The sequence below is a fragment of the Etheostoma spectabile genome, chromosome 6, assembly GCF_008692095.1.
Source record: "Etheostoma spectabile isolate EspeVRDwgs_2016 chromosome 6, UIUC_Espe_1.0, whole genome shotgun sequence".
NCBI classification, from domain to species: Eukaryota; Metazoa; Chordata; class Actinopteri; order Perciformes; family Percidae; genus Etheostoma; species Etheostoma spectabile.
The window spans coordinates 20,398,481-20,420,091 of NC_045738.1; the positions used below are offsets into that span (position 1 = coordinate 20,398,481).

At 41.7% G+C, this 21,611-nt stretch overlaps 1 protein-coding gene and 1 long non-coding RNA gene across 3 annotated transcripts in view; one reads left to right on the top strand and one right to left on the bottom strand.

Annotated features, from left to right (window-relative positions):
• Window positions 1-7,431: 7,431 nt before the first annotated feature.
• Window positions 7,432-16,205, bottom strand: LOC116690502 (uncharacterized). The gene is made up of 3 exons (XR_004332274.1): window positions 15,133-16,205; window positions 15,058-15,062; window positions 7,432-7,480 (listed from the first exon to the last, which is right to left on the bottom strand). It is a non-coding gene; the product is annotated as an uncharacterized LOC116690502 (long non-coding RNA).
• Window positions 9,487-21,611, top strand: part of bmper (BMP binding endothelial regulator) — a 37,973-nt gene continuing 25,848 nt past the window's right edge. The window contains exons 1-2 of one of the 2 annotated variants that reach the window (XM_032517506.1): window positions 9,487-9,629; window positions 18,021-18,106. Coding sequence is in view for 1 of the 2 variants with exons in the window: in XM_032517505.1 (XP_032373396.1) it covers window positions 11,011-11,116; window positions 18,021-18,106 (192 nt within the window). In the remaining variant the exon portion in view is untranslated. Of the gene's footprint in view, window positions 9,630-10,055; window positions 11,117-18,020; window positions 18,107-21,611 lie in introns of those variants that run through there. The other variant, XM_032517505.1, reaches the window with a different exon arrangement.

Consider the following 21,611-nt stretch of genomic DNA (forward strand, 5'->3'; position numbering starts at 1 on the left):
CAAATTGAACGCAAATACTGGTGTTCTTCTACGGTTTTACAGACTCGACCCTGTTGAATTACACGCTACGCTAAGTTGTTCTTTTTTCATTGCAGAAATACACATACACCCACATAACGTAGGAGCTTTGAGCTGTATTTTTGCCAGAGTTGAAGCTTATCGACTTCAGCCATAGATGCTGTGCCAGCTTAACATATGACCGTCCCAGCAGCTACAAGTCTCCCCGTGTCTGTGTGTTTAACCTCGGGCCTTCTGTCCACTGGGAAACTAATATTTAGCTGACTGAAGCACTGGTCATGGCTCATGTTTTTTTTTTTTGTGTCAATTATAAATATTTGAGCTTTTAGCTGATAAACATCGATGAACTCATCCTCGCCAAGGAGGTTAGATAGAAATGTCTGTGATGTTACAGAGGATCCCATTGGACACAAGGTACTACATGTTACTGTTTCAGAATACATTGAATATTTATAATAGAGTAGTAGGTTTTTGCATTGTTGTATTAGCTGTTCAGATGTACCAGGCTCCTGTTCTGAGTCTGCTTTTATAGCCACAAATCATTCCAAAAGGAGATGTTCTGCACTCAACGTTAACATCTGGCCTGATAACCAAGGAGTCTGAGAATGAAATCAACCTTATTCGTGAAATATTTAGAAATAAAATGAATCTACTGTAAGTAAGCAAAGCCTTCAATTTGTTCTTTTTTGTCATTTTGTTTATTTGTTAACAGTTATTTGGACCATTTGATTGTATGTCTGTCTGTGTGGATGGGAATGATCTGGTTGAGTGATGCCTTTTTCTCCTGAATTATTCTCTGTTGTTGTTATTAATATTTTATTCAAACAGATGCAGGATAAATAACCTGCAGATTTTTCCCAGAAGTCGTCATTTGCCAGTTGAAAGCTCCTTCCAATTTGAACTTTACTGGATGTAAATCAACTCTTAACAGTAATTTCTCCCTCAGAATTCTGCGTGGGGACGTCTTTCCTCTGCACCGCTGCTGAAGCTGTGAGTAGATCATAGTTTTGACAAAGTTTCTGCTGTGGTGGTATACTCTGAGTCTTTAAAGTCATGTCTTTCCATTGATTTCACATTGCTCATGTTGCATCTCACCAGCAAGTTCTCTTCATCGCTGGAAGCTCATTGGGTAAAATTTAAATATTAAGTTAGTTTCACAATGTCAGCTAACATAGAACATAGGAAACTATAAGTGTAGCGTTAACTAAGTTCCTACTACACAAGTTGCTGGCTTGTAATCAGCAGCAGTCTTAAATTCGTTGTTTTCACACAACATGACTGTCTGGCAACAGCCGCTACAAGATTACTCTATATCCACGACCTTTCATTTGCGGAATTGCTCTGTTGCCGACAAAAAATCCGCCAGATTTCCCTTATTTAGGCCGGATAGTAGGGGTGGGTGAAAAAATGGATACCGCATAGTCTCGCGATATTTTAAGTGGCAATACTGTATCGATACCCAGGCGCCAAGTATCAATCTTTTATTATATATGTGTATGTGTGTCTGCTTGACAATCCCATTTTGCAGCAAAACAATTAAAGTGAGATGAAAAAAAATGAGAAATGTATCTTTTTTTAGATGAAACAGATGTTGACAAAGTTTCCTTTAAGGGACATCATTTGAAAAAAGGTAGTAAATTGCAATATGTCGCAGAATATTTAAATATATTTTAAATCGCAATAATATCATATTATGGCAAAAGTATCGTGATGATATTGTATCGGGAGACGTCTGGCGGCGCCGTGTAATGAATTACAAGAATACTGGATGTAATGCAGTTGGATGTTCACAGCCCGAAGGCTTACACATACAGCCTGGTAGTCAAGTTACAAATAACAATGTGTGCTAATTTGGTGTGTAAAACGGTTAAACGGGTGCTGTTGTACTTTTCTGCAGAGTTGATGACTTAAATAAGGCAGTGGCGTATCCAGGCAATCAGACGTGAACCAAACAGTCACCGGTTAATGGGCCTGCATAAAAAAACACTGGACTGGAGTGTTTTAAAGTGCATCACACAATGTGTATTAAGTAACAGAAACCTCGGAATGGCACATTTCAGAATTCTTCCGACTTTCGATGGTCTCTCGAACAGAGCGTGATTCTTACATCTCACCAGAGAGTTGCGGACAAAGTGTAAAAAGGAACCAAACACTTGTCAGGTTGATGAACAGGACTCGGTCTGACGGCTTTTGAAGGGATTGTTTTAGGTTGTTTTTTTTTCGTGGGTGTGGAGCGGAGGTCAGCGGCAGATTGGGTAACGGTGCTAAAGCAGAGCTGCTGCTGTTTATTCTGGCAGCAGCTCTCACAGTGTGTACATGTAGGAGCGCTGCGTATAAAGTTACAACAATCCGCAAAAACGCTCTTCTCTGTCTCTCAGTTTCTCTCTTTCTATTTTTCCATAATGCAAATATTTTCATCTTACTCTCTTAGCTCAATTCTGTTTTTATAGGGGGATAAAAAATACTTACGCCATCATACTTCATGTCTATTTATCCCCTCTTTCTTATCATTCCCTTCATCTCTATACATCTTGCCAACCATCTTTCTGTCAATGCACTTTTTCTCTCCATATTTTTTTGGTCACTTCCTTCTTTTAAAGTCACCTTTTCTTTTTCTTTTCTTTTTTTAACTCTTCTAATTCACTTCAAACCTCCTTTCCCTCATTCCTATTCCAATAACACGTTCGCAATCTCTCTCTTCCGATCTCTCCATCCTTCCATCTATCAACGCTCACTAAATTATCAGCCTCTCTTTGTTTGTTTTTTTATATATTTTAATACTCCACCCTTCCCCACCCACAGGGACTTTTCGGTCCTGGAACTGTGGGATTATTTTCAAGAAATGTACCCCTTTTTTGTTAACCAGAGAAACTACTTTGTTCCAACTTTTATTTTTTTGGCCATATTTTCAAATTGTGTAAAAAGTCTCACCATTCAAGTGCCACAAACATGTTGAAATTTAGTTTTGAAAATGTTAGAATAATAGACATCTCTGATGGGTCAGACACAAACTTGGTGTTACACAACCTCCGTTTTTGGACGCCGTGGTTTTCCCTTTGCCAACACACAGTGTCGAAGTCACACAGCTAAGAGATAAAGATAGGATGACAGGCTTTATACTGTCAATAAAACAAGTAGTAGTTATATCTCTTACACATTAATTTTCATAACAAAGGGATAAAAGGGCACTCGGAGAGCGTAGACCTCCGCCATCGCATGCCATATTGCGCAATGTTAACAATCTTACTTGCGGGAGTGTTTGTGTACATTTTCTCAGTTGGGATCTCATTTTTTAGATCATTCAAAAACCATGTGAATGCAGCGCTATGTTGTTGAAAGTGAAAAATAATTTCTGTATCCCCTTCAAAACTGAGTGGGTTCCTCCTTGGCCCGTGCTACACCCTTTCCACCAAATTTCATGAAAATGATGTTAATGATGAACACATGAGTGTCAATCACATGTAGTCAAGTCAGTTTTATGTAGCCAGCCCAGTGGAGGAGGAGGAGGGAGGGGGGGGGGCATGAAAGTGGACAGATTACACAAATATGCACAAGGAAACACTTAAACACACCATTCATTCAGAAGGGAGCGCTGAAGATCCAGATCCAAATGATTAGCACATCGAAGCGGGAGTGAAAAGTGAGGACAAGGAGAATAAGCGTACACGGATTTTAGGACAACGAACAAACCGATATGTCTCGTCCCTTTGAATTCAAACTGTTCATTTTGGACTTGTTGTGATGTCTGAGTGTTACTTAAATGTGGTTGTGTGGTTGTGTGTACCTACTTCTTCTACTTCTGCTGTTCTCAGGTCGATCCTGATCTCTGATGAGATTACCTGATGAAATAAAGGTTATATATATAAAGTTATATAATAAACAGTAATGAAGTAACTCTTAACAGAATAGTAAATGTGTCTGGGGTCATTTTTTGATCCTCACAAACCTAATTCTTCAGCATCCTCTCTTTTTCTCTTTCCTCTCCTTCTTTTGTCCCCTCTCAGTCTCTCTTCCAGAGCTTCACCGTCTTCTTCCTTTGCTCTGTTTGGTTTGCGTTTTGTATTCGTGACTTCAAACATTTCCCCAGATTTTCCCTTTTCAGTGACTTCTTCCTTCATTCTCGCCTCAGCCCAGTAAACCAACTCTGAAGTGAGGAACCGCCGAACATGGCTGCACACACCCAACTGGTAAAAACATCAAACAACAATACTTAAACAATCAAAATGTTACCGGGGCCACAGCAGTTTGGACAGGGTGTAATAAAAATGCAGTTTGGATTTAGACGTTGAGTAGCAGCCGGCTCAGTGTGGGTTTTATTTCGGAGCTTATTTCTGTCTCCCAGGGTTTTAGGCGTAAACAAACTGGATCAGATAATTGCCGAATCATTTTACTCTCGCTGCAGATCTGAAGTGTCAGCAACGTTTCACCTCCGCCACGGGGAACTTAAGTGGCTCGGATTTCTTTTTTTGTGTGAACAACACTGATCCCGTGTTTTTTGTTTTGATCCCAGGGGAAAATTTCCAGAAATGATATGTTGTCTCCTTGGTAACGCAGCTACATCATGTTTTTGTCTCCTCAAAGTGACGTTACAACATTTTCTTCCATGTGGAAAGATATAAATAAAATATATATAAAATATATTTTAGATCTTATTTTCTCCTCCACTTTTAACATTCATATTCATACCTTTTAATTCTGTTAATGGGGAAATTTATTGCAAAAATGTAAAGGCCTTTATCTCAAGTATTTTTTTTATCAAAATCTGAGGCAAATCTCCACATAAGTAGCACGTACCTACACCAAACTTTCCACTTTGATTACCATCTTTATTCTGAAGGGGTGTGTTCCTAAATCATTTATAGCCTGATTTAAACATTTGATACCTGAAAAACGTTAGTGATATCCATATTTCCCTCTATCAAAACCTTCTAAATGTCAACTAAAGTAACCAAGAATTCTGAACCTGCCTTGTCTTAATGTAAGTAATCAACTAGGGAGGTTATATGGTGATTAGTACATATCGACGACCTTTCATTTCCGGGATTGTTTAGGTGTCGCCAGAAAAATTCCACTGGATGTTTCCTTTTTCAGGCCGCATGTCCGTCACCTCCCGCTTTCTTTGTGTTGTAATTTCTTACATTGAGTCCAGCCCATGACGATTGTAATTGGTTCACAGACAAGCCAACAAACCAGAGAACATTTTTCGCCCATCCTGGAGTGCTGTGTGGACTAGTCAGACCCTCCTTCCCAGTGCTGTGGAGGAAGGTCAGGCTGTATGGTATTTACCCTGTTGACCTGTAGTGTCTCTAATGAATTAGCCATAAAAGAAAGTAAAATACCCCGAATAACACAGGTACATTATTTTTTCTGTTCTAACGATAAATATTGTTTTGTGATTATTGGATTCTATGTCTCTGAAGGTTGCAGAAATGACCGGTTCTATCTTTAATCCCCTGCCATCAAGCAAGAGGATTTGTATCCACTGTAGCAGTCATTTCACTTCACTGACACTGTGACACTTGCAGATCCTCCAGTGTCAAATCCACATTGAAGCAGGTGAGTTGAGATCTTTTCTCTTTGACCTTTTTTAAACAGCCACATTTCACATGTCTGCTGGGTTTCTGGCTGCCTGCAGGAGGAGGATGTCTGGTGTGTGTGTACGTCCAGGTTCTGTGGTCCAGGGGAGCAGGTAAAGAGCTGAAACTGAACTCTGCTGCAATCACGGAGGGAAAAACCCCTCACCACTGCAATTTGACTGTTTTTCGTTTACAGTCAAGTCAATTATGTGCTGAGTGAATTTAATGACCTTTGGGGCACTTGAAACCTGCAAGAAAAGCATTCCTTTCTGAAAGTTCAGACTTTGTGCTGATACAGTACGTGTTCAACAACAGCGATACGCGCCAAGAGATTAACTCGTAGCCGGACTTCCCTGTGAGAAGCCTGTAAAACCAGGAGAGTATGGAGCGTGATAGATCCCAGACCTCCCACACTATTTCTGCCCTTCTCTAACAAACACGTCTCCTCCCTCTGAAAGAGACATAGAAAACACTTCACTCCTCAACATCCTGGAAATATACACAGACCCTCAACCTTTTTCTCACATGTTTCCAGGGTGTTCGTTCGTTGTGAAAAAGTACTTGAATCGTTCATAAAAAAGTTCCATAAACCTCTAAAATAGCTGCAGTTTAGGTCCTTGTGTGTGAAATACAAACAATTACATGCCATAATTAGCGTTTTTATTGTGTAGTTTCTTTACATTATAATATACTATTTCACGCACATTTACCATATTGTGCTTTATGTCAATACTGAAAAATGTAATATATAGTCCATATTTCCAAGCTCTAACTCAAACCCAAGAGTCTGTCTTGTTATGGTAGCATCCCTACATCAGATGTTGTAGATGTTTTGTTTTGTCGTCTTTGGATACTTTGTAATCTTGACTAGGATATTAAACGATTAATCATGCTAAAGCTGTAGCAGAGAAAGCTAGTGTTTGACCATTCTGTGACGTTCAGCACTGCAAGCCCCGTCCCTGGGCCATCAGAAAGTGCTCCGCTCAGAACGAGGACTTTGTTTTGGGGGGACAGGAACTATTGCAAAGTTGCCAAATTGTCACCCTGGTTCAAAACACGGGTACAGTTCTTGAATTTCTGAAAAGAGTTCCTGGGTTCCTGGAAACGGTTCACGCAGTGGAAACGGGCTATAAGTGTTGGTGTGGCCTGACTCAGACAGCTGGGTCTAACCTCCCCCCCCACCTCATAGCCTCTCAGAGCCAGACCTGCCGGCTGCAGGGGGCTTTAACCTCAGGGCCACTGGGGGTCCCGCCTCCCGTCTGCAGCCAGTCTGAAGGCAGGAGCACGCTCAGACGATCTGAGAACATTGATCTCTCCTGGTCAGTCCTGCAACAGCTTCTCTTTCTTGTTTCAAATCCACTTCCTACAGATTAAAACAAAACCTCTTGTTTTATCTTCTTAGCTGCTTGACATTTGCTCTTTTGTGGTGAATGTGTTGACGTAATGGGGACCATGAGTACATTAGTCATTCTAAAAACACTATCCAACAAGGAACATTTCAACAGGAAGGAAATACTGTTAGATTAGACTGGCTGGGACCTTTTCTCCGGTGCTTTTGGCTACATCTACACTACTATGTTTTGGTTTAAGTTCTTTTTGCCACGTTTACGCCTCAAGTCCCCACTACTCTGGCATTTTCTAGCCCGTAAAACAGAGACATTTTGAAATGCTGCTGCCCCCGTGTTGGTTTGAAATCTCTGGGGTTACTTTGTAGCCTGGACGGGCACAACCGGAGACCATTGGAAATCACGGTGCACGTCACTAATCGGTTAGGTAGCTAACAAACCTTTTAGTACCGGTTCCACCTTGACGTCGGTCCAAGCTAATAAATCCATGGTCTTACTTTTCACCACTGTGATTCTTTCTCCAAAGTATTTTCTTTATTTCTAACTTAAACAGCCATGACTTCCAGTGTATTTGAATGGTCATGTGATATGTGTTAATACAGATGGAAATTAGTTCTGCTGTTGGAGCTAAAACTCTTGTGTGGACAGAGAAAGTTTTTTTTGACTGGTTACACGAACATTGCTGAATTACTCCAATTCTGGTGTTGAATGAAGCCTGTTATACTGACTGTGTAATTAAATGCTTCTCAACAAAATGCTTAACGTGTAAACATAATTTTCTAACCCCATTACACTCCATCTTGGCTTGAAATTCTCCTCGTCCTTTATCACAACCATTCAGCCATGTTTCCAGACCCACCAGTGGGCTCAGCTGGCTGGTTTCAGTCCCTGCACACCGTCTTTGGAGTTCCTTCCTTCTTCTTGATGAGACAATAACTGAAATTTCTCTAAAACCTACAAACTTTAACACACAGCTCACTCCCCCATCAGCGCCTCTGAAGTGTGTGTGTGTGTGTGTGTGTGTGTTGTGTGTGTGTGTTGTGGTTTGTGTGTTTATCAGGGCTGGACGGTGTGTGAGGAGGTCATTAAAAGTAATGTGTGGTGTGTGTGTGTGTGTGTGTGTGTGTGTGTGTGTGTGTGTGTGTGTGTGTGTGTGTGTGTGTGTTTATCAGGGCTGGACGGTGTGTGAGGAGGTCATTAAAAGTAATGTGTGTGTGTGTGTGTGTGTGTGGTTGTGCGCGTGCGTGCGTGTGTGTGTATGTCTTCGGTCAGACCAGGTCACGCTCCCTCTCTCTCTTTGTTGCCATCTAGTGGTTAATAATACCAACATTCAGCCTCACACACACACACACACACACACACACAGACAATCTCCATAGACACAGATTTAAATGGTATCTTTCACATACACATTTTTTTGAGTATTTTCATTTTTTTTGACAAACACTCACATTCTCTCTCTCTCTTTGATTTTCTCCCTCTTTGAAACAAACTCTGTTTCTCCTTTTGACTGACTGGCTTTTTAAAAACACACTTTCTTATCATTAACACTCAAACTTTCTCTCTACGGCACTAATACACACTGTGACACATTTACCACACACACACACACACACACACACACCTGGGCTGCGCCTGGCAGCAGCACAGATCGAGCAGCGGCTGACGCTTAGTTAAAAGCTGTTGGGTGGGTCCTAATTATTTCTTTGAAGACTCACTTTTCCTCCCTGTCTGAGCTTCTGACAAGCTTCACTTTAAAGAGGCTGACACACACACACACACACACACACACACACACACACACACACACACACTGTCATGCAACCCGCCTCATCTGTCACACAAGACTTTAACGTTGACTCCAGACTGTAGATTTATGGGAGTTTAGTATTTTTTTTACGGTGGAGGAGCTTGTTGAGTTTGACAAGGAGGAGATATCGTTATAAAACTGAAAGTAACATCTAAAACAGCAACATTCATTTAATGATGATTTTGATCAAAAGAAGCCTAATATGATATGTGATTGTTTCGGTTTTTTGCTTGTGGTTTTGATTTGCATTTGAAATCTTCTATGGGAGGAATTGTTTCCTCGGTTGATTGGCTCTTTCTTGACTGACTTTGGGTCCTGTCAGAGTCTCATCAGTGTCCCCTAGAGGTTCCCCCAGACCTCAGTTTGGGAACCTTTGACCCTTTCAAGAGCCTTAAATGGGCCCTTGGCTGCACTTTGGCAACCTCAAGGACTGATTTATTTTGCACAGAGGAGAGGGAGTTATTAGTGAGATGACTAGAATAGCTCATGAATATTAAGTTAAAAAAAACTTTGTTGTTGCATAAGCGTACACATACCCAGAGTAGACTGCATGTCCAAAGTATGTGGACACTTAAACAATACTCCCATATCTGATACTTAACTGAACATTGCAAAACCATGTTCATTAATCTGCTGCTATAACAGTTTCCACTCTTTTGGTTTCAGCTTTTTCCCCCCCAGATCACTAGTGAGGTCCCACACTGATGGTGGGGTATAAAGTCTGGCTCCAGTCGGATAATGTCAAGACTCTGGTCCAGTTCTTCCTCACCAAAGTGGGAAACCATTTCTTTATGGAGTTTTGTGCACAGCGGCACCGTCACACAAAGTTGCTGGAGCATTGAGATTTTTGTCATTGGAACTAGGTAGCCCAAACCCAAGGTAGCTATACTACATTTGACTACACTCATTTCTAAATATAGTGAGAGATACATCAGACAAAGAAAAAAGGAGAGTTCTGTGTATCTAAAATAAAAGAAGAAAGAAGAAATGTTTCTTTCTTTCTCGAAATCATTTCGATATTCTCCTGCCGAGCCACAGTGACGTTTTGGGGCATTTTAGAAGAAAACTGATGTCTGTCTGCTTCTGCAGGAGACTGTCTGTTCTTCCTTCTTCTTTGTCTCTCTTGTTCTTCTAAAGCACTTACATTTACAACATAGAGACATGAAGCACATGTAGCTCCCTGGTTTGTTGGTAATGAAACAGGATCTCTCTCTCTCTCTCTCTCTCTCTCTCTCTCATTAACACACACACACACACACACACACACACACACACACACACACACACACACACACACAGTTGTATTCAGTAGCAGGCAGGCAGAGGCAGATAGCAGCAGATAGACTGATTATTAAAAACTTAGAATAACAACAGGAGGTCTGGAGGAAGAGGAGGAGGACTGGGAGAATTCTGCAGGACCTGTGGAGCAGAGGACCAGAGAGGGTTTAGGAGGAGGTTTAGAAAAGGTCTGGAGGCAGGAGGAGGTCCCGGCTTTCACAGAGGAGGCAGGACTTTCTGGCTGTGTGGTGCGCTCCGACACCAGAGGTCCGCTTTAATAGCAGAGAAGGAGGAGAGGCTGGTCGACTCTTTTACACCGTTCAGAGAGAGAGAGAGAGAGAGACTGCAGTCCCGGACATTCGAGCATCGAGCATCCATATACCAAACGGAGCGCACACTGAGACGAGTCTACTGAAAAAACGTCCCCTATACTGACTTATCGGCAGGCAATGATAAGCGTATTGAAACTCTCCGGTTGTTATAAATCAGCTGTGTGTTGTTGTTTTTTTTCCATCAGAGCTTAAATGACCCCGGACACTTAGGTTTGGACTTTTCTGACTGAGGAGCGGAGAGAAATCATTTTCCAAATCTCAAAACCTCCTCTCTAGATCCCCATACCTGCAGGAGTTTGGACTGCTTCATTATCTTTAAATGTTTTCATCCATGGACTCCTGTTTTCTGCGCACGCCACGCGCAGCCCCGCTGTCTCCTGCCCGTCGGCGCGTCTTTGTCATTTTAATGTCGCTGTAATCTCCGCGCGTCTGGCTGATTGTCACTATGCATTTCAACGCAATCTGACAAACTGAGGAGGGTTTTTTCTTCTTCTTTTCTTTCATCTCCTGGCTGGAATAAAGACGAGACGTCTGTGGGAGAAACGTGGATTTTGTTTCACTTGTTTTCCCTTTGGATTGCTTTTGTTAATTTAATATCCTTCGTTTTCACCAAACTCTGACCGTTCTTCGTGGAGAGAAGAAGCCCGAGGATGTTGCTCCGCTGCTTGAACCCTCCCTCCTGGTCCACCTGTAGGTTTTTATTCTGCTTTTTGTTGCTGCTCCAAACGCCCCGGCCCTCCTTTCCGCTAATTACAGGTAAGATTAAAGGAATCAAATGGCTTCATAATCACACATCACAACACCCACCGTGCGTAAAAACATACCCAAAGCCCCGGTTATTTAGTCTGCCGCGTCGTCTCAGTGCTCCTCCGGGCGGTTTTTACTCTGCCCGGGGAGCGCATCGAAATCAAAGTCACCTCAGCTTTTTATTCCTGGTTAGCAGTAATGTGGTGGTCAGCTGATGGCTCCATGAAACCAGGCAATACAACCCCAGCTTGGTGCATGATCACCAGGAAGCTAAAACATCAACAGAATGCGGAAAAAAACACACTTGATCAGAAAACACTGTTTTCTTTATGACTTCTCGTCTATATTTTGCACCACCTCATACTCTATATTTGTTTTGACATGACGATGGTTAAAAAAATATATTTTGCAAAGAAAAAGTTCCGTAAATTGTGTTTTGTGGGGTTTGGTAAGATCTTAATCTCGAGTCTTGGGGTTCAGATGAGCGCCTGATAATGAAAATAGACTCGGTTTTCAGTTTAACCCGGGTGATCCTCTCGGTACCTCCCTGCCAGTAATTGGTCTTCTTCTTCCAGTGGAAAGTGGGTTGCACTCGAGAGAGATACCACCAAAATCCACCCTGGAGCCCTTGTTATGTGCAGCAGAGCTTGTTATTTGCAGAGGTAGTTTTCTGCCCGACATAAATCATCATGACACAAGTCAATATCCAAAGTCATTTCTATCAAACTTAAGGAAATTATACAAGGATTTAGATCTTTAGGATGAAAGGTCTGCCTAAAATTATAAGTGATCTTTGCTCAAATTGTTGTTTGTGTCACTAGAAGTTGTAATTAACCCACTTTTTGAGTTAAAAGCAGGGCTGTAAAGTGTAAATCACTTTCCTTAACCAGCCCTGATTGAACAGCTCCTGCGTGCCCTCCCTTCAGAGAGCGGCCTCTCCTGCCTCTCCCTCCCGGTCTGCAGGCTCTCGCTCCCCGGGCTGCTCCCCCTTTGACAGCGGCGTTGCATCATAGGATATCAGTTTGTTTGCCCTGCAGCGCCGTTGAGAAATGAGAATAATAGAAAGGCAGTGAATGCGAGGTGGATGGATCTGCAGCCGTCTTATCAGCAGCGTGAGGGACTGACTTCTGCTGCTTTTACTGTCCTGACCTGCCTCCATTGGCACTGTGAGGAAACGGGAATTAGATTAAATGCATTAGATTATGCTTCTTTATTTGGTTTTGGTTCCTCTAAGCGTCATTTGCATGGTTTCCTTGAAGACAGTAGTTGAATTCCATGATAATCTCATTTACAAAAGGAGAAAGTCTTTGATGAAGCTGCTTTACAACAGAGCTTTCCCCCTTTTCTCTCCAGCTTTTAACATCATTATAGACTTCCACATGACCAGAAAGGAACAGAAATACCTGCATGTCATCCATGTCTTCTCTTGTCTTTCCCTTATGAATAGGAATTGCTTCTGATACTTTTATAAACTCACCGTTGACCAATTTGAAGTTAGGAAGGCCAGCAACATGGTTTGACTGAAGGAAAACGTGCATAAAAGTTCCGGAAAGTAAGTTTTTGATCCCCGTATTTGATGTCAGTTTTGCCAAAAAAAAAAAAAAAAAACTCCCAGATTTCTCGGATTACTTGGATCGCTGTTCAGTGGCTGCCATGTTTGACATGCACATCCGCTTTAGCCTCGATAAGAATAATTCTGATTATCAGCGTTTTCCCCCTCTCTCTAGACCCGAAGCAAACAGAGAGATGGGAATCAGATGAGGGGCAAAACCTGTACCAGATGGGTCTCTGTAGTCCAACACGTGTATCCGTTTGACATGAAACAGTGTTGGGGAACCTCTGAGAACCGACTACCTCTGTGTATCAGCTGAGGAGGACCATTATGATCCCAGCACAGATCAGATTCCTCCACCTGGCATCCCAAATATGCACTGTATCATCCTGTCAGTTGTCTACTGAACCACGGAGCAGAGGGTTCTGGGCAGGCCGAGGTGTTATAGTTGGACTGAGCCAATGCTGTCCCAGCAGCAGGTGGAGCGGTCAGCGGGTCCAGAGGTCATCCTGTTGGCCTCAGGGCCGTGTCCATAATAACCATAGCATTACCGCTTTAAGTCGCTTTGTCATCCCCGTCTTCTCCTGTCTCTCTACTACGTCCGATAGCGCTTTACTGAATCTGAATTGTTTCTGATACTTTTATGAACTCACCGTTGACCCATTTGAAGTCAGAGAAGGCTAGGTACATTGTTTGGAAAGCAGGAAAACCTGCATACAAGTTCCTAAACAATAAATACAGAAACAAATAACACATACTGTACATACATACATACATACTGTACGTACAACTATTTAACATGAAGAATTACTGTTCAGTAATTGGCTGAAAAAAAAAGCATTTGGTAACCGATTTATTCTAGGGTTATCTAAATGGATGTATATAATCCTTGTCAAATTTATTAAGATCACATAGTTCTTTCTTTTCAAACAGCCCTAAGTACATTTGGTCTAGTAATATATAGAAGTACAAGCTTGAGATAGTTGAGTATTTTCTTTTGTGGGATTTTATATTTCTAGTGGGAAATATTTTACTTTTCACTCCACTGCAACTTTTACTTTACAGTATATAAAGATATAGAGTAGTAAACATTAACTCCACTTTGAACAGCTGGAACAGTAAAATTTGACTTTGGTTACATCATTAATAATAACTGAAAATGTAGTAGATCACATTAGACTTTATTGTCTACCTTGGTGGAAATTTGGTACAACTTTCTCCAAAACATTAAAACACAGCCATGCCCCCCCCCACACACACACACACACACACACACATACATAAACACACATAAACACACACACATACACACACATTAGATTAGAGTATTTTTGTCTTGTGTTATCGTTACTTTGACTTACATGAAGGATCTGAATTCCTTCTGTGCCACTGGAACAGAAACTGGGCTGCACACGCATATCTGAAGCTAATTAGAGACTTTTTTTATGACATTTAGCTACCTCGATCATTCAGTTCAATAAGAGATTTACAAGACTCAGACCTTATTTACCAACTGTAAAAAATGGACACAACTCCTGGAAGTCAGACAGACCTCTAACAGTTTTGAGTCCCCTGCTGTATTTTAGCTCCAGCCCCTTTAGTGACTCTCTGCACTGCTTTCTACCACTGTGTTATGTGTTATCCGTCTCTTTCAATCCTTTTCATTGCTTTTTGCCTGCAATAGTTTCAGGTTTTTAGTTTTTTTTTCCAATTAAAGTGAAACCTTTAGTGCTGAGGTATCTCTAGGTAGACGTATCCGATGGATAGGAGGTAAACACAGCAGCTGACAAACAGAGGAGGAAGGTATTTTGTCAGACTGAGGACGAGGCCTCAGAGACCCAACACCCCCCCCCCCCCCCCCCCCCCCCCCCCCCCCCCCCCCCCTGCCCTCACCCCCCACCACTTACAGCCCTGCCAGTTTAATTACACTCAAAGGTTGTAAATTTTACTGTGGTGGTGGAGTCGTCAGGGTTCGTCTGTTCTGCCAGAATCCACAGGCTGCTTTTCTGCTGAATTCAAAGAGACGGCACGACTCGCTGCAATAAGGACCTATTGTTGTTTGTTCAGATCTTTAACTTTAGTGTTGAATGACTCCTAGCTTCAAACAGACATCAGTACGTTATGTCGGGATGCTTGTCAAGCTTTGCGTTCATATGCAGTTTACAAGGTCATCGGTGGCAGTCAAATCAAAAATGTTATGGATTTTCAAAACACCAGGTCAGTCATTTTCAGGCTACATCTACACTACTGCATTTTGGTTGAAAAACAAATCTCTTTTGCTATGTTTACGCCGCATGTCCGCACCACTCGGGCGTTTCCGAGCCCTTAAAACAGAGACTTTTGGAAACACTGCTGCCCCCGTTTTGGTTTTTAAACTCCTGGGTTGCTTACTGTAGACTCAGTCTAATCATACCTTTCAGTAACAGTTCCACCTTGTCGTCGGTCCAAGCTAAGTATTTTCTGTGTTTTTAACTTATACATCCATGATTTTCAACAGCAAAGTAACGTCAGACAATCTGCCTCCTAGTGACACCAGCCCAGTGGGTGTGAATGATCATGTGATTTGCGTTGTCAGACGTGTTAATATGAACGGAGATTAGTTCCGATTCTGGAGCTAAAACTCTTTTGTGGACGGAGATCGTGTTTTTTTTGCGTGGTTACAGGGAAATTGCTTAATCACTAAAATTGGTGCTCAACTTCTCAATGTTTGTGCTTAAATGAAGCCTTAAAACACCCATAAGAATAAAAACATAGTTGTGTAGGAAGATAAAATCCGACTTCCCACTTCTACCCCGTAACTTTTGATTTTGTCAGCTGAAATGACGCCTGACGATAGCTAGCTAGATTAAGCTAATGGCTGGTTAAAAACCTCTCAACCGTTCCAGCTGACTTGTTTTAAAACAAGATTCTTGTAAAAGCTTAAATATGCACTTGGTTTCTACTAACATGATACCATGCTAAGGACCTGAGGCCTAAGCTAACAGGTTAACTTAAAAAGTCAGCTTCATCCTCACCAGTTGGTAACGTAAAGAACTGTGTTGCAGTGTCGAGCTAGTTAGTCCGAGTATAATGAGTTATTTTCTTGAACAATCCTGTTTGGCTGACTTTAATGTCCCAAGAGAATGGCCTTATAGGATGAGTAATAATGTGACGTTGTCTTGGGTAACGTTAATTGCTCCCCCAAATCGTATAAAGAGCAGGACAGAGCTGCTAACGTTAAACTCTGATAGCGCCAAGGACGCTACAGGCAACAGCGTGTAGCTTAACCTGTAACCCTAGAAACTAATTTAGTTAGTTCACAATGTGTTCATTGGCGGGATAAAAATGGTACAAGTGTACTTAGAAAGCTATTTAGCTCCCTTTTTCTCTTACGGTTGATTCCTAAATCATCAACATTACAACGAACCAAACAGTCAGCAGGTCAGAGGTCACAGTACACTGATAAGAGACTGACCAAATATTGCTCAAAAAAGTCTTTCATTTTATGTTTGCTTATGTTTACAAGTACCAAATTGAATTCTTGCTTCTTTAAATTTTTTGCGTAAGATAAGATAACCCGTAAGTGATCCCGATGGACCGATTGTTAACAAACTGCATCATTACAACATGATGAACTGAAGCAGAAGATAAAAAAGAGCAAACAACGGTTCAAGACATATAGAAAAAAGGACAATGATAGAGAACCAAGCAGATCTTGATTCACACTGGTTGTTTAGTCCATTGTATTGGGAAATGACAAGTCAAAACCAGTTCTTTGACAGTAAATGCAGTGCTTTGGGGTCAAACAGTGAGATATCTTCAGTTCCTAGGACAGATAGGATCAGCCGGAGGAAACAGGAAGTAGTTGGGCACGCAGACAGAGCAGTCAGAGGTGGGGATTTACCTTTTCCTCTCCGATGACCCTGGTTCAACTTCCAGCTCGAGACAATACGTTTCCTATTGGGAAGGAAGTTATCGTTTAGGGAGTCAAAACAAACCTGACACATAACCAAACAGCTGAGCATCGGTCCGGATTTCGCCGCATTCTGCTCCTCTCCAACAGAAGGAACTGCTGGCTGTGAGATGTTGACATCTGTCTGCCTCTACCCATAAACCCTTGTGTTTAGGGTTGTTTTTTTGTAGTTGGTTCAGGTTACATTTGCTCTCGTAACAAACTGAGTGCTTTACGTTTTTTAAGACCTCAGATTAAATGTCACGGCTTTTACCTGGACAGACAAACCACTTAAAATGAATATGTCATACAAACAGAAGAAATAGTCAGGTGCAGTAGTCAGGATGAGTTCAAATGATGAAACTGCTGCTTTCCTCCAGAACTGACATGCAAAATTGGAAAATAAACTTAAAGCAGCAATATCTGATTATTTTCCTTGGCCACTATGGGGCAGCATAACAACTTGTAAACACAACATTGACAAATTACAACGTATCCTCCTACAATGGTTTGTATGATATCGTATGTAAAGTTGTGTACACATGAATTAAATTATGATTGTCCAGCAACACGAGCGATCACTGCAGAATCTCTTTAGGCAACAAAGCTACTTGGTTAGGTTTAGGAAATGATTATGTACATTTTGTTATATAATAAATGTAAGTTCAAATAAGACAAATTTGACTTTTGCTTTCATACGTTCTCCTGGATAAATATCCAGTGTTTGAGCCATCCCTCCTCCCTCCCTTTGTCGCTCTTTATACTGCGTCACCTAACTTCCTCCTTGAGGCAGCCCTGCACATTCTGGCTCACGATTGTGTGGGTTGAATACAAATTAAATTTGTAAAGTGTATTACTTTTTGTTGGTATAAGAACGAACAGTTAATGAGAAGAGCCTGCATTTTATCACACTAAAAAGTTGAAATTGTTAGCATGTTGTCAGACATAGAGAAACATTAGCATTCATTTGGAGTTGTGTTTGTGTTACCTGTTGAGTGCAAGTCCAATATTCACTCTCCTTTTAGCTCTGCTTTGGTCTCCACCAGCCCATAAGTAAAAATATCTGCAGCTAGATGCTCCTCTATGTTCACTGTTCACCTGCTAGTTCTTGACATTCATGAGAGTGCTGAGACTGAACCTAAACAAGCTGTGTGTAACAAAAAAAAAAAAGCAAAATAAAGTTAAAAGAAATTCCAGAATCGGATAATAATTCTCTGGTTTGTCACTGTGAGCAGCTTTAAATAACCTTGGTGAATTCTGTGGTCATGATTCACCTACTTTCAGTTCACAAATTATTTGAGAGGAGCCTGTGTGACGTCATGTTGTCTCAACATCGCCTCAAATGGGTCTAGACAAAAGTCCAGACCCATTTTTCCCTCTCAGCCACCATCTCACCTGTCTCACCTTTCTCACTTTCTCTTCCTTCCCAGGTACCGAGGCCAGCTGTGAGAACGAAGGAGAAGTCCTCCACATCCCCAACATCACCGACAACCCCTGCATCACCTGCGTATGTCTGGTAAGAACAGCTACTCTCACTTCCCGTGCTGACAAACATGTTGCAGAGCAGGCAGTTATTACCGTTGTTGCCCCAGGTGAACAACCCGCCGCCCGCCCTGTTTGTTCTCCTCAACTTGGCTGCTGCAGCTTTTCCACTTGGGCTGATAGGATAAAATGACCTCTTACAGCGCTGATAGGGATATTTGTAGAGCCGATTACTGAGCTTTGTGTGTGGTTTTTGTTATCAGAAGGTTGTGAAAGATGTGTGACACCCCGACAGTACTTTGTAATGCAAGTTTTTGGCGGGCTCTTATGTGAGACGTGAAGTATGGATTGTTTGATTTCATGGTACATTTTGTACGCAGCTTTTTTTTTTAAGCCTTTACAAAACCTTTTCAGTGAAACAGTAAGTTGATAGTGAGGATAAAAAACGATGCAACTCAGGATGTTTTAATGCAACGTTAGACTGCAGAAAATGTTTTGTGGCACATAAAGTCAGGACGGCAGGTTTTTTAACGCTTAAGTGATTTGCGAGTGCATGCAAGCGCTTTATAATGCGACTCTTGACTGTTTTCTGAGGATTTACAACAAACTCGCAGTGAAACAGAAGTGGGGATTGTTTGTTTTAACAGACATGCCTGTCGTCATGCTGTCTTGGCTCGGCCCGGCAGTTAAAACCAACCTACAAAACGTTAGGGGACAACTCTTTCCTGGAACATGTGCTCTTTGACCCCTGACCCCCTCACCACCACTCTACCCCCCCCCCATTACTGCTGTAGAGGTCTTTGTTTTAGGGGATGAGAATGGACCAACAAGGCTTTTCTGTGTCACTGCCTAGACAGCGGTTGAAAGAAAGCTTTTGTTTTTTTTGTGCATGTTATGCATGCGTGTTTATCTGCATCCTCGGTATATACTTTTCATACGGTTAGGGATGAGTATCAGTACTCAGTACCTTTAATGTAAAGACAAAAGAACCCAATACTAAGTGGTATAGAAACGTTTTGAGTCCACCAATACCTGCATTCAATCCTTTTTTGTACCCAGATCTAGAAAAAAAAAACACTATCTATGACTTTGCTGGCAGCCAATCATCAGAGCCGATTTAAGGTGATGTGATTGGCATGGTCAAGCGCGGTGTATTTGACGGAGTTGGCAGTTCAGTGTGCCGAGATGCTTCCATTCACATGATATTATTTAAGGGTATTGAATAAATTCCTCTATTGTTATCATTATCACTTTAAGAGTACTGCTAATGTCATCATTTAAACGATACCAAGCCCTACATCCTGTAAAATACTGATATAACTATCTGCACCATGTTGACTAAAATAGCTTGTTTCTGATTGGCTGGTGAGTTAGGACACTTCAACCATACCCTACATATAATCAATCATTAGTCTGATTGTTCTGATCATTCTCAATAAGTGCTACGCCTGTGTTAGACTTTGTTTTAAATCCTTGTGGAGATCACACATTCACCAGGAAACTGAACATATTGGTTAAATCAAAACATTTTGGGGAACTGTGTATAAGATGATGCACAGACATCTAGAATATCCCAGATTCTAGATGGAATATAACAGCACACGGCCGTTATTCGCCTCCTGTTTGGCTATTATTAACTCATGATGGGACTCTATATGTCCCCATGTACATGTCCCGTTTGTACATGTTCTTATTGATTGGCTTTGTAAAATGTTCCATTGGCTCCTGATTGGCTGCTCTGAGGCTCCCCTCGGCCTGCAGTCTGACTGAGCCGTCCTCTGTGTTATCAGCCAGTCATCAGCCAAAGCCCTGCTGAATGCTATCAGTCATCAGCAGGCAATGGCTGGCCTTTCATCTCTACTTTAACCCCCCTACACACACACACACACACACAGACACGCACACACACACGCACACACAGACCAGTCACTCATAAACTTATATACATTTAGGGCTCAATCTTTATTGAATTTTGCCTTTTTTATTTTATGCATGGCGTTTTTGCCTCCAAGCACAAACTCATAAGAGTCAGATAACAGCTCCCAGTTTCAATTGCTTGGTAAATTTTCAATATTATTTTTAAGTCAAATACTTCATGTAACAAATCATGAAAAGTTTCTGTTGGTTACTTGATGTGTTTCTGCTTTAGTTTGACATGCATAGCATGATTTAAATCTGCACCTTACACATATTTGACTTTTGTCTGTTTCATACAATGGCTTAATTTATGTCTTGAAATATGACAAAAGCTAGTATTGCTGCTAATAGCTGGGATACAATAGTTCAAAAACAGCTGAAAATTGAATCGATATGGCCAAAATGTAAATAAAAGTTGCATTTAAAAGGGTTTTGCTGGAGGAAGATCTCAGTGGTTGGTATTATTGTTATCATTTCACCTCTAAGGTATGTGGCTGATTTGCAGCATAATGAGCAGCAACTTTTCTCTTTTCTCTCCGCTCACTCTGATGAGAAGTTTCCCTGTGCAGCAAGAGGAAATGTTTTGATGCTTGGTAAGATAACATCCAGGTTAAAACCAGACCTTTAGTAAAAAAACGTAGGTTTTTCAGTGACAACACTTCCTTCATCCCCCAAAAGGACGGACTCGCTGAATGTCGCCGGGCTGTCTTTAGGGGGTTGGGAGCCATCAGGGGTCCAGTGTCACTCATAGGCTCTCCAGTTGGTCCGGAGTACCCGCTAATGGCTCTGTGGACACACACACACACACACACACACACACACACACACACACACACACACACACACACACACACACACACACACACACACACACACACAGAAGAGCCATTGTGTGAGTCGGGGTGAGGCAGAGAGCGGTAAAGGGGCCAGGAGTGGATGTGGCTGACAGACTGACTGACAGGCCGGTCGCCATGACGATCGGTTATCTTGGAGGGAGTCAGTCCATCTCCGTCACGCTCTTCATCGTCCTCGTCTATCTGTCTGTTCATCTCCATGTCTTTTTCCACTCTCTCATCGGCTCTTCCTCCCATCGCTCGCCCTCAGATCGACTCCTTTGTTTCTTTTTGGGTTTTTTTTCACTCCGTCACTTGTTGTAGTTCATATTATCCTCTCTTAACCTCTAAATGTCAGCTGCTTTTTCCCCTCTCAGCACCATGTGGGAATAAGAGCTGGAAGCTGTTTTCAGTGTAAGGCAAGGTGGAATATCAGCTGTACATATGTTTTATAGGAGGACATCTTTGCGTTAGCTGACTTGACTTTGGCCGAGGCGATAGTGGGCTTTGTATTCTGGTCCCGCTAATCAGAATCAAAATGGGGTTTATTGTTAGGTACGGTAGGTTTTCACATACAAGGAATTTGCTTTGGTGTATTGGTGCATAACATAAACTTCTCGAATCAAGAAACAAAAATATTAAATAAAAGATAATTACAATTAAGGTTGTAACTACGATTATTTTCATTGACGATTAATCTGACAATTACTTTCTCGATGAATCGATTAGTGGTTTGGTAAATGGTGAATTATGTGGATCAGTGTTTCCCAAAAGCCCAAGATGACGTCC